This window comes from Quercus suber, unplaced genomic scaffold, assembly GCF_002906115.3.
Source record: "Quercus suber isolate HL8 unplaced genomic scaffold, Cork oak 2.0 scaffold_59, whole genome shotgun sequence".
Lineage (NCBI taxonomy): Eukaryota > Viridiplantae > Streptophyta > Magnoliopsida > Fagales > Fagaceae > Quercus > Quercus suber.
Window position 1 is genome coordinate 484,041 of NW_027069524.1, and position 12,482 is coordinate 496,522.

At 37.3% G+C, this 12,482-nt stretch overlaps 1 protein-coding gene across 1 annotated transcript; it reads left to right on the top strand.

The window, feature by feature from the left end:
* The first annotated feature begins 7,916 nt into the window (after positions 1-7,916).
* On the top strand, positions 7,917-12,107 carry LOC112035271 (peroxidase 11). The gene is made up of 4 exons (XM_024068095.2): positions 7,917-8,200; positions 8,499-8,690; positions 11,076-11,241; positions 11,528-12,107. Exons 1-4 carry the CDS (start codon positions 7,967-7,969, stop codon positions 11,950-11,952), a joined length of 1,017 nt encoding a protein of 338 aa, XP_023923863.1. The 5' UTR covers positions 7,917-7,966; the 3' UTR covers positions 11,953-12,107.
* The last annotated feature ends 375 nt before the right edge of the window (positions 12,108-12,482 follow it).

The window sequence follows — 12,482 nt, forward strand, 5'->3', positions numbered from 1 at the left end:
TTCCATAATAATAGACTCATTGCTTTTGGCAGGCCTGATTACCAACCTCTGCCAATATCTTATTTTTTTTGTTGTGAAACCCTTCTTTTTTTTGGTAACTTAGTTTGGTTTGTTTCACTACCTATACTTCTTTTTCCCCCAATTACTTCAGACATTCCAGCATCAGCTGTCACCCCTACTCTAGTAATCCTTTTCTAAGTCCCTTCAGCATACCCATGATTGATAAGAGAGCTAGGTATCTATGCCAAAGGTACTATTGGAGATAAGGACAAATGGGCTGCATGTGTTGATGTATACAGCATGTTAGCTTCATTAATTCTAGGATAGCCCACATAGTTTTCCTTTCCTATGCTATCTCCAAAACTAGGTGACACAATGCTTTGTGAGTCATACTTTTTTATTCCCTTATCAATCTCCCTAATTACCTCTTTAAAAGACTTTATTGACACCTTTTCCTCTACTGACCCAGCCTGTTGTAGTATCAAATCCTCCATGATTCCCTCCTCAGTTGACAGCCTTGATCCTTGCTGGTATGCCTCCTGAAAAACCGGTTCTATGTTTTCTTCATTGTGAACTTCAAGACTTTCCTTTTCAAGCCTAATAACCTTCGACACTGGTTTACCTGTGCGGACCACCACCACTGGCGTTTTCTTCGTTGTTTTGGGTTTTTCCGGCGCTGCATTAGATTTTTTACTAGCGAAAAAACTGGGCACTTTAACCACATACTTTCGGGTCGGCACAAATGGTGCTGCTTTAATCCATGGACTGAATTGTTGGGACTCAGGCAAGAGGCTTCCTTCGCTTTCAACCCAAAGATCGCAATCACGATCATTATGCGTCAAACATCCATACCAGAAGCATAGGCTTGGAAGCCTCTCATATTTGAAGTGCACCCACAGTTCCTTACCACTGTCAAGTGAGACAACTCATCCCTTACTCAATGGTTGGGAGATATCTATAGTAACCCAAACCCGCATTGTTAACGTCTATAATATTGTGGGCTTTAGGCCCAGTTAGGTTACTTGTATAGCACACATATTTTCTTGTACTGCACACATATTTACCTGTACTGCACACATATGCCTCCTATATAAAGGCACCTATGTACATTCTTTCATTAAGAAATACAATACAAATACATTCAGTATTTCTAACATGGTATCAGAGCCACTGCTTTAATCCTTTGGTGTGTCACTCTTAAGCAGTCTTGTCTTCTTGGGTGTCATCTGCAGCCGTTGTTGTGAGCAGCACCACTGCCTCCACTGCGACTCCAGTACATCAAAGACCACTGCCTTGCCGCCACCATCGCTTCCGCCTCTCCGATCAGACCATAGATAGTACCATCAGAAAGCAATATCCCGATCTACTTTTCTGTGAAATTTCATCTTCATCGGACCAAACACGCACCCCTACGCGCCACTACAATTCTCGGTGTCACAACCACGCGCCGCCAATATCCTTCACGCGCCTCCACGTGCATCCACGCGCCTCCGCTCTCATCCACGCACCACACGCGCCGAACACGCGCCTCACGCGCCAGACACGCACCTCACGCGCCAGACACGGTTTGCTGACGTCATCATCTTGCCACGCTAGCCCTAGTGACGTCATCGTTGCTTACGTCAACAACACATCAGCTTGCTTACGTTAGCACTCAGTAGTGATTACGTCATCATTCCAGACCGTTGACTACTTTGACTGTTGACTTTTTGCTCGGGTTGACTTTTTCAATCCAAGTTCTCCTTACCCAGTTTTTCGCGTAGATTTCATTTTTGTTGTCTATTTTTACATATTGTGTCTCTAAATGGATAAAAAGGATATTTTTCTTCCTCGCCCCATCAATACTATATTGGAGGGGAATAAGAATTACTTATCTTGGTCTCAAGTTATGCACAGTTTTCTTAAGGGTCGCATGCTCTGGCATTATTGTACTGGTGCAATCACTATTCCTATCAAGGGGGCAAGTGAAGAAGATGCTGCCTTCCTTAATCGCATGATTGAATGAGATAGTCATAACCACATGATCCTCACATGGATTCGAAACACTTCCATTCCTTCTATCTCCAATTTGTTGGGCAACTTTGATGATGCAAAATCAGCATGGGATATGTTGGCTAAAAGGTACTCCACTACTCATGGATCTATGAAATATCAGTTAGTGGTTGAATTGCATCAACTTCGACAAGAATCAGGGCAATCCATCAATGACTATTATGATCAGCTTCGCTTCATTTGAGACCAAATTGACATTTCTGATCCAATTTGGGCATGCTCAAAGGATGCTCAACAATATGCTACAGTTAGAGATGAATTTCGTCTCTATGAATTCCTGATGTCCCTTCACAAGGACTTTGAGCCCATCCGAGGTCAGCTTCTTAATCGCAGTCCTCCTCCCTCTCTTGATACTACTGTAAACTAGTTAGTTAGAGAAGAAGCTCGTCTTGCAACCCTTCAAGCCCAGAATAAGTTCAATGTTTTGGCTATTACTCCTTCTGCTCCTCCCATTGAGCAGCCTCAGTAATCAGGTGATTCCTCTGGCTCTAGCAATTGTCGCAAGCAGACCAACAAAAAGTTCTGCAATTATTGCAAGCGTCCTGGCCACACCATTGAGACTTGTTACCGTCGCAACAAGTCTACTGTTGCTGTTGCTAATACTGAGCCTACTCCGCTGATGCCTTCCATTTCAGCTGAGTCCCAGTCTTCTGGATCCACTATCAACCTCTCCCCCACTGAACTACAGGAGATCATAGCTCAGGCTGTTCGTATGGCTGGTAATGCATCTCTTTCTACTGCTCTCTCAGTTCTACTCGGCAAATCTCAAACTTGGCTTTTTGATTCTGCTTGTTGCAATCACATGACACCTCACTCGTCCTTATTCTCCAAACTTGACCCTGCACCACATCCTCTTAATATTCATATAGCCAATGGTTCCACCATGCATGGGAATAGTCTAGGTTTTGTTTCGACCTCTAACTTCTCTGTTCCTAGGGTCTTCCATGTACCTGACCTATCCTATAATTTGTGCTCTGTGGGACAATTAGCTGAACTAGGATATCGCCTTATCTTTGAATATTCTGGGTGTATTGTGCAGGATTCGAGGACGGGGCAAGAGCTTGGGACTGGCCCTAGGGTTGGGCGTATGTTTCTCGTGGACAATCTTCATCTTCTACCTGTTGCTCATGTTTCTGTTGCTGCTGCATTTTCTTCCTTACCTTCTCTCGCACTTTGGCATTCTCGTTTTGGTCATGCACCATCTTCTCGGGTACAACAGTTAGCTTCTAAGGGTCTGTTGGGTTCTGTGTCCAAAGACAATTTTGATTATACTTCATGCCAGTTAGGAAAACAGCTAGCTTTACCTTTCAATAACAGTGAATCTATCTTTAATAGTATTTTTGAGTTAATTCATTTTGATGTTTGGGGACCTTTTCATGTTACTAGTATTGGTGGATCTCGTTATTTTGTTGTTTTTATTGATGATTATTCTCGTTATAGTTGGATTTTTCCTATGAAATATCGTTCTAAAATCTTACCAATATACAGTAATTTTGCAAAAATGGTTGAAACACAATTCTCCAAACATATCAAAACGTTTTGATTTGATAATGCTCTTGAATATACTCAATATGCCTTTCAAGCTTTGTTACATTCCTATGGCACTGTACATCATCTAACCTATCCAGGTACCTCTCAACAAAATGGTCAAGCCGAAAGAAAACTTCGTCATATTCTTGACACTGTCCGTGCTCTTCTTCTTTCTGCCAAAGTTCCTGCCCCATTTTGGGGTGAAGCCGCTCTTCATGCTATTCATGCTATTAATCGCATTCCAAGCACTATCATCCATAATTAGACTCCGTATGAGCGCCTTTTTGGGTCACCCCCTGACTATCATTACCTTCGCTCCTTCGGATCTGCTTGTTTCGTTCTTCTTCAGCCTCATGAGCACAACAAACTTGAGCGTCGATCTAGATTTTGTTATTTCCTTAGTTATGGCGAAACTCAAAAAGGGTATCGGTGCTATGATCCTATCTTCATCGTCTTCGTGTTTCCCGTAATGTTGTCTTTTGGGAACACCGCTTGTTTGTTGAACTCTCTCACTTTCGTTCTTCCCTGACTAACTCTTCTGTTTTAGAAATCTTTCCAGATGAGTCTCCTATTCCTTCTACAGATACTCTTGATCCTCCTTTGGACTTCTCTATCCAATCTCCAGATATTTTTGATGATTCTTCTAGACAAGTTGAAGTTGAACAGGTTGATGACGAGCTACCCCACCTTAAGCCTGGGTCCCCTGCTCCTGCTCCGCCTAAAGATCCTCCACAAGACATTCCACCTCGCCACTCAACCCGGGTAAGATCTATTCCTGCACATTTACTTGACTATCATTGTTACACTGCCCTTGCTACACTCCATGAGCCTCAAACCTATTGTGAGGCCTCTACTGACCCCTTATGGCAAATTGCAATGAAAGAGGAAATTGATGCATTAACCAAAAACCATACTTGGGATCTGGTTACTCTCCCTCCTGGACAGTCTGTGGTTGGTTGTAAGTGGATCTATAAGATCAAGACTCACTCTGATGGGTCCATTAAGTGCTACAAGGCTCGTCTTGTTGCAAAAGGTTTTACACAAGAGTATGGGATTGATTATGAAGAGACTTTTGCTTCAATTGCCTGCATCTCATCTGTTCGTGCCTTCTTAGCTGTTGTCCCTGCCAATAAATGGGACCTTTTTCAGATGGATGTTAAAAATGCCTTCCTTAATGGGGATCTGAATGAAGAAGTCTATATGCAACCTCCTCCTGGTATTTCTGTTGAAACAAACAAAGTTTGTCGACTTCGACGTGCACTTTATGGCCTTAAACCAGTTCCACGAGCTTGGTTTGCCAAATTCAGCTCCACCATCTTCCACTTGGGTTACACTGCCAGTCCTTATGATTCTGCCTTATTTTTTCGTCGCAATGATAAAGGCACCATTTTGCTTCTTCTCTATGTGGATGATATGATCATAACTGGTGATGACCTCAGTGGCATTCAAGAACTCAAGGATTTTCTTAGTTAGCAGTTTGAGATGAAAGATCTTGGACATCTCAGCTATTTCTTGGGTCTTGAGATCACTCATTCCACAGATGGTCTTTATATTACTCAAACCAAGTATGCATCTGACTTTTTGTCTCGAGCTGGACTCATTGATAGTAAGATTGTTGACACTCTAGTTGAACTTAATGTGCATCTGACACCCTCGGGGGGAAAACCATTGTCTAATCCCTCTCTTTACAGACGATTGGTTGGCAGCCTAGTTTATCTCACAGTTACTCGTCCAGACATTTCTTATGCTGTTCATCAGGTGAGCCAGTATCTGTCTGCTCCACGATCGACTCACTATGCTGCTGTTCTGCGCATTCTACGATACTTGAAGGGCACTCTCTTCCATTGCCTTTTCTACTCAGCTCAGTCTCCTCTTGTACTCCGTGCATTCTCTGATGCTGATTGGGCAGGAGATCCTATTGATCGCAGGTCCACTACAGGTTATTGCTTTCTTCTTGGTTCTTCTTTGATTTTTTTGGAGAAGTAAGAAACAAACTTTTGTGGCCCGCTCCAGTGCTGAAGCAGAATATCGTGCCCTTGCTGACACTACATCTGAGCTCCTTTGGCTACGATAGCTTCTTAAGAATTTAGGTGTGTCCACATCCTTTGCTACTCCTCTTTATTGTGACAATCAGAGTGCCATTCATATTGCTCACAATGATGTCTTCCATGAACGGACTAAACACATCGAGATTTATTGTCATTTTATTCGTTATCATCTTATCCATGGTGCTCTCAAGCTCTTCTCAGTCTCCTCCAAAGATCAACTTGCTAACATCTTCACCAAGTCACATCCTAAGGGACGCCTTTGTGATTTGGTTGACAACCTCAAGCTGGTCTCACATCCACCTTGAGTTTGAGGGGGGCTGTTAACGTGTATAATATTATGAGCTTTAGGCCCAGTTAGGTTACTTGTATAACACACATATTTCCTTGTACTACACACATATTTACTTGTACTGCACACATATGCCTCCTATATAAAGGCACATATGTACATTCTTTCATTAAGAAATACAATACAAATACATTCAGTATTTCTAACACGCATGAAGTTATCTCCCTCTGTTTCTGCTTCATTAGTCCCTACATTCACCTTACCAATCACTTCACACAGTTGTTCAGCAATCCTTTTTGTCTAAAATCTGATTAGAAGATTGTGAACTTGCACCCAGAATGTCACCTTACTAAACTCCATATCACCTACGTCCTTTTCCTTACCGTTGCAAAACCATTAGGCATTTGTCAAAGCTCCAAGGTTCTGCTGCCATGACTTTCTCCATCTCACTCTTATTATCGAAAATAAATAAAACCACATGATCACTTTCCTTTTTGATTTTGAAGCCATTTTTCGATCTCCAAAGGGGTGTGAAAGTCTTAGCTATAGCATCTATGTTGAGAGTTCTCTTAGTCAAGAATTTAGCTGCTAAAATAAACTCTGTCTTCGCCCGTTCCTCCTTGATGCGAAAGTTTGATCCTTCGCATTCCGAGAGGGTTAGGCTGTTCCAAGTTTTCGTGAGTTCTCCCATCCTAATCTACTATCTGTTTTCCAAAATCCCTGAAGAAAAGACCAACAAAGCCTCAAGGTAAACTTGTTACCTTAAGGGACAAAGACACCTTCAAGAGAAGGGACACCTATCCTACACTCTAGGAAGAGGATTGAAAACCACCCTTCACTAGCAGAGAGAAACTTTTAGGTGCTTCTACACTTTGAACCCTCCGCTAGGTTAGATTTGATACAAGTAAACTTGACCGAAAATTGGCAGAAATCTAGGGGGTATTTGGTAATATTGTTCTAGTAACATTGTTTGTATTTTTTGAAAATATGCGTGGGTGAAAAATATGAAAATACATGTAATATTGTTTAAATATTGAAAATTGTTAATCTAGTAACACTACCAAACAGCCCCCTAATTTGTGCTTCTTCTTTTTTCTAAGTTAAGAAGAGAAATGTATACTAATCTTGCACTTCACGGTCGATCATGACTCACATCTTTTTTCAGAAATTCTAGATTTTCTCATGTAGAGTAGAAAAGCAATCAAGAATCTGAGAAAGAGTGTGTGATTCTTGTCTTTGAAGAAAAAGTGAATAGGATTACGTGCAAGTTGACAATCACATTACCAAATATAATGGGGTATTTTTGTTTTTTTTTTTGTTTTGTTTTGTTTTGTTTTTTTTTTCATAACAAACGACACAAATGGATCTTTCACGAGGAGAGCATCAGATTGTGACATCTTGAGCTGGAAATTGCACACCTGAATTTCAATTATCAGCCTAAAAATACATATAAACATAATTAAATTGATATAATTAAGCATTATGGTTAAACCTAATTTGTTCAGGTTGGACCATCTAACCAACCTTTCGCATTCCATTGGGCTGATAATCTAACGGTATATCCCTTTCTTATAAATGAGGAGCTTTATTAATCAACCCACTTAGATGTGAGGTTTGTGGAATAAAAGGATAGGGGTACTTTTATTTTTTTTGCTGATTGAAATTTAATTTTTGAGAGAGAAATTTTGAAAAAGGAAGCAAAGCCTGTTCAGACCTCTATGTAAGAGTTGAAGTGGTAAACATTAGCTGTTAACAATTTTCGGTTAGGTGACTCGCCCAAATCTTTTAAGCCTTTTGTAATGGTAGCTCACGTACACGTCTTTTTAAGGTTCTCTCTAATTTTGGTTTAAGAGTAGCCACCAACCAGGCCAAATATTAGTTGCATCCTCTCTTGACTAATACACAATTCTATTCTTAATACTCAAACGGCCTTGCAAAAAACCTTACGACACAATATTCCACATTCCTTGTACTTATATATATATCAGTCCCACCCATCTCTCCCACTCTCACTCTCCAATTATCCAAGAAAACCAAAACAGCAACAATGGCACCTTGCCTCAATTCAAAGCCCTTTGTTCTGCAAATCTTGCTTCTAACTTTGTTCATTCTTGGAACCAGATTACATGCAAGTGACCCTGCTCTAAAATTGGATTATTATGCATCTACTTGTCCAACTCTGTTCGAAATCATCAAGAAAGAAATGGAATGTGCAGTGCTAGCTGATCCACGTAACGCGGCCTTAATACTTCGATTACATTTCCACGATTGTTTTGTTCAGGTCTACATCTTTATTCCATTACATTCCTCGTCATTAATATTATTGACATGCTTCAAAAATTTTATTTGTTTGAAACTGATACATTTTATAATTCTGATTAAATATTACAACTCTACAAGTGTATCAAATGTTACATCATTTAATTTTTAAATGATACGTTACTGTGTATACTATATTAACCTGAACAAATCATTTTCCAAAATTATTTAATTTCAAATGGCCAAAATTTCGTGCATGGCTAACATGGACAAGAATTGCTTCAGCAAAGTACGGAATAATTTGATATGTTGATGAACAGGGATGTGATGGGTCAATACTGCTGGATGACACAATCACATTACAAGGAGAGAAGAAAGCTTCCCCAAACATAAACGCTTTGAAAGGTTTCAGAATTATTGATAGTATAAAGAACAAGCTTGAATCAGAGTGCCCCGGAATCGTTTCTTGTGCAGATATTCTCACCACTGCTGCAAGAGATGCAGTCATTCTGGTAAGAAGAGTAGTTGTTTGTAGCAAGCATGTTTTAATATTAAACTTCCTTTGCGTAGTAGTACTAGTAGTAGAGTGGGTGAGTATGTGGCGGGAATATATTTTACATTAAAAATCTGAAAATGTAATTGCATTAATTAGGGCAACACAAAAGGTAGTGTATTTCACCACTGTACTCTAGATTTCTTTCTTTCTAGATTTCTCTTTTCATGATAAAATTTGTTCATGTATTTGGATTTATGACTTTTTGAGGTCTCCATTGGTTCTATAGTGATTTCTTTTCTTTTTCTTTTTTTCATTTTTGGTAGATAATTTAGTAATTTATATTGAAATTAAAATTTTCAGAATTTGACTACAAAAATGATAAGTATTTTATTTTATAAAGTTAGCCATCAACTATAACTTTGATGCAAGATTTTTTTTTTTTTTTTTTTTTTTTGGTTGAGAAATTGATGCAATATGTTAATTTTTTTTTACATGTAAATAATAAGCTAGACAAATTTTATGTACTCATTAAAGTTTTGGATAACAAATATTTCCTCAAAAATTATCTTTTGTATGCATGTATATATATATATACCTGTTCACTTGTATTCATACTCTTGTATACAATATATTTATTAGTTGTGATTTACTTTAACATTAAAAAATTAAGATGTTTATTATTTTTTATACATAGTGTGTGTGGGTGACATGAATAATTTACGATATGGGTAATTTTTTGTTAATGCTACACTAATCAACATCTTATTGGATTAATATTTTTAAAATTTCACTACTAGAGTAAAATTCTAGTTTTTTTAATAGATGACAAATTTCATAATAATTGGATTTTATTGAATATTCAATTGATAAACTCATGTTTTTTGTATAATTTTAATATATAAAAAATTGAATTTTAAAGATTTTATGGATGAGATAGCTATTAATTTTAATCATCTTGAAAATTTTCATGCATAGAAGGTAGAATAAAAAATATAATACTACAATAGATTTGTCAAAATACACATTCAATAGAAATCTAATTGGTAGTGTAGCATTGTCAAAAGTTAATATTATGCTGACTTTTTGTTTGCCTCTTCTTCTAATTAATAATGTTATATTAGCTTTTGAAAATGCATACTTGTTCACATCATCATCCAAATATATATATATATATATAAGTGGTTTTGGATTTACAAATAATTCTAAATTATGTTAGTTTAAATAAATAATTTTTTTATTATTATTAAGAAACCTAACAATAAATAATTTTTATTAAATTAAAGTTGACTTTCCCTAAATAAATCCTAATTAAATTAGGTATGCTTTTTTTTCCTTGAATCTCTAATTTGATTTTTTATTTCTTAATACTTATTAACTAAAGTCTAAAATACATATCATATATGAATAAGAGTAAATTAAAAATTACACCCCTAAAGTTTGAGGGTGATTGAATTTTATACCCTAAAGTTTCAGAATTTGGATTTTACCCATTAAAGTTTGAGATATTTGGATTTTACATCTTGACATTTCAGAATTTGGATTTTACCCTCTAAAGTTAAGGTTGTTTGGATTTTTCACTCCTAAATTTTGAAACTTTAGGGTGTAAAATCCAAACACCTCAAAACTTTATGGAGTAAAATCCAAACACTTCTAAAATATAGGGGGTAAAATCCAAATTCTGAAACTTCAGGGTATGAAATCCAAACAGCTCGAAATTTTAGGGGTGTAGTTTGCAATTTACCCTATGAATAATTTTCTTGTCAAACTTTATCTTGCAATGCATGGTTTAACTATTGAAATATATTAATTATTTGTATGTGTATTTTGAGTTTATTTTGATTGATGTATTAATATTGTTAAAATAATGGTTAAGTAATTAAATTTAAATTTCCTAACAGTTTAAACTCTTGGGATAATCAGTAGCTCATCATTGCATCAGAGTAAATTTGTTTAGTTAAAACTTGGTCTCCGCCTTACCTCTTGTTAAAAAAGAGAAGTTAAAAATCTCATGCGTTGGGCCCCACCTATTAAGGGGTTTAAACCCGCACATGAAGAGGAGTTTTAGAATAATGGTGAAGTGATTAATTCATAATTTCCTAAAAGTTTAAACTTTTGTAGCAACCGATAGTTTATAAAATACCATACATAATTTGTCCCCTTAACAAAAATTTCTTGCTTGGTCCTTGATGGGAATGGAGGTATTTTGATAAAATAAGTCTATTGACATCAAATAATTCATTGAATTTTACACATCTTTGCTTCTGTATTTGTGTTGTGGTAAGCCTAGTCGAGTGAAGTGGCAATGCCATGTGAGAGAGAATGTAAATAATTTGGTAAAAGAAATTGGTAACTCTAGCAGAACTGAATTTGATATTATGCCTTTTCTTCATATTATTTGCAGGTTGGTGGACCATACTGGGAAGTTCCTCTGGGAAGAAAGGATTCTATAACTGCAAATTATGCATTGGCAAACACAAATATTCCAACAGCAGATGAGGGCTTGCCCTCTATCATTTCTAAGTTTCTTTATCAAGGCCTCTCAGTTACAGATGTGGTGGCTCTATCAGGTGCGGGCTAGTATAGGATTCTTGAGCAATTATGATACCAGTTACACCTATTGTGTGACTTATAAACGCTGATTAGTAAAGTAATATTTTGCTGATCCATAAACTTTGAAAATTGAGAATCAAGCAAATGAATATCATGGAAAACATGGGGAAGCCAGTGAGAATATTAACATAGTGGGTTTTTTTTTTTTTTTTTTTTTTCTTCATACATAATGTGCAGTACTTGAATCCTAAGTGATTGGTATCATACTCTCCTCTGGGTTGTTTCTTTGCTTTTAATCTACAGGGGCACACACTATAGGCATGGCACGCTGCACCAATTTCCGATCAAGGATTTATGGAGACTTTGAAGCAACTTCAGGACATGATCCAATCTCTGAGTCACACCTCAGCAGCTTGAAATCTATCTGCCCACCCATTGGGGGTGGGGACAATAATATAACGGCCATGGACTATGTTACTCCTAACCTTTTTGACAATTCATTCTACCAAATACTATTGAAAGGTGAGGGACTACTTAACTCAGATCAAGAAATGTATTCAAGCTTGTTTGGAATTGAAACAAAGGAACTTGTGAAGAAGTATGCAGCAGATCCAGTTGCTTTCTTCCAGCAATTCTCGGATTCGATGGTGAAATTGGGAAATATTATAAACTCGGATAGCTTTGTCACGGGAGAAGTTAGAAGGAATTGCAGATTTGTGAACACATGAGCTGCAACTCTGAATTGATGAAAAGATGGAGTTGATAATTTTATATGTTTGTTATATCAAAAAAGTGAAAGCATTTAACAAAGAAGTGTCACTTTTAGTTGGAAACTGATGTTTCTCTTTATTCTGTTTTATTAAATATGATAGTCATTCTTGTATTTCTCAATGTCAAAGCATAACATGTCAAAAGAAATTTTGGTGTGAAAATCTGTCATGTACCGTACTCATTTTCACAACTTGATTAGAGTTTGTTCCTCTTTCCTAGTTCAACCCATAGGCAACTAATTTTGCCTTAAACCTCTCAATAGTTCCATTAGATTTGTATTTGATCATGTAAACTCATTTGCATCCAATCACATTTTTGTCTCAAGGGGCACAGAACACGCTCCCATCTTTAACCGACCATTCCAGTCAATGTTGGCCGGTGTTTCACCTGTGCTAATTGAAATCGATTTTCAAAAATCAATTTTGGTTCTCCAAATGCTTCTCTTTCTCTCTTTCTACCATGACATAGAATTTTTTTAAATGCTGAA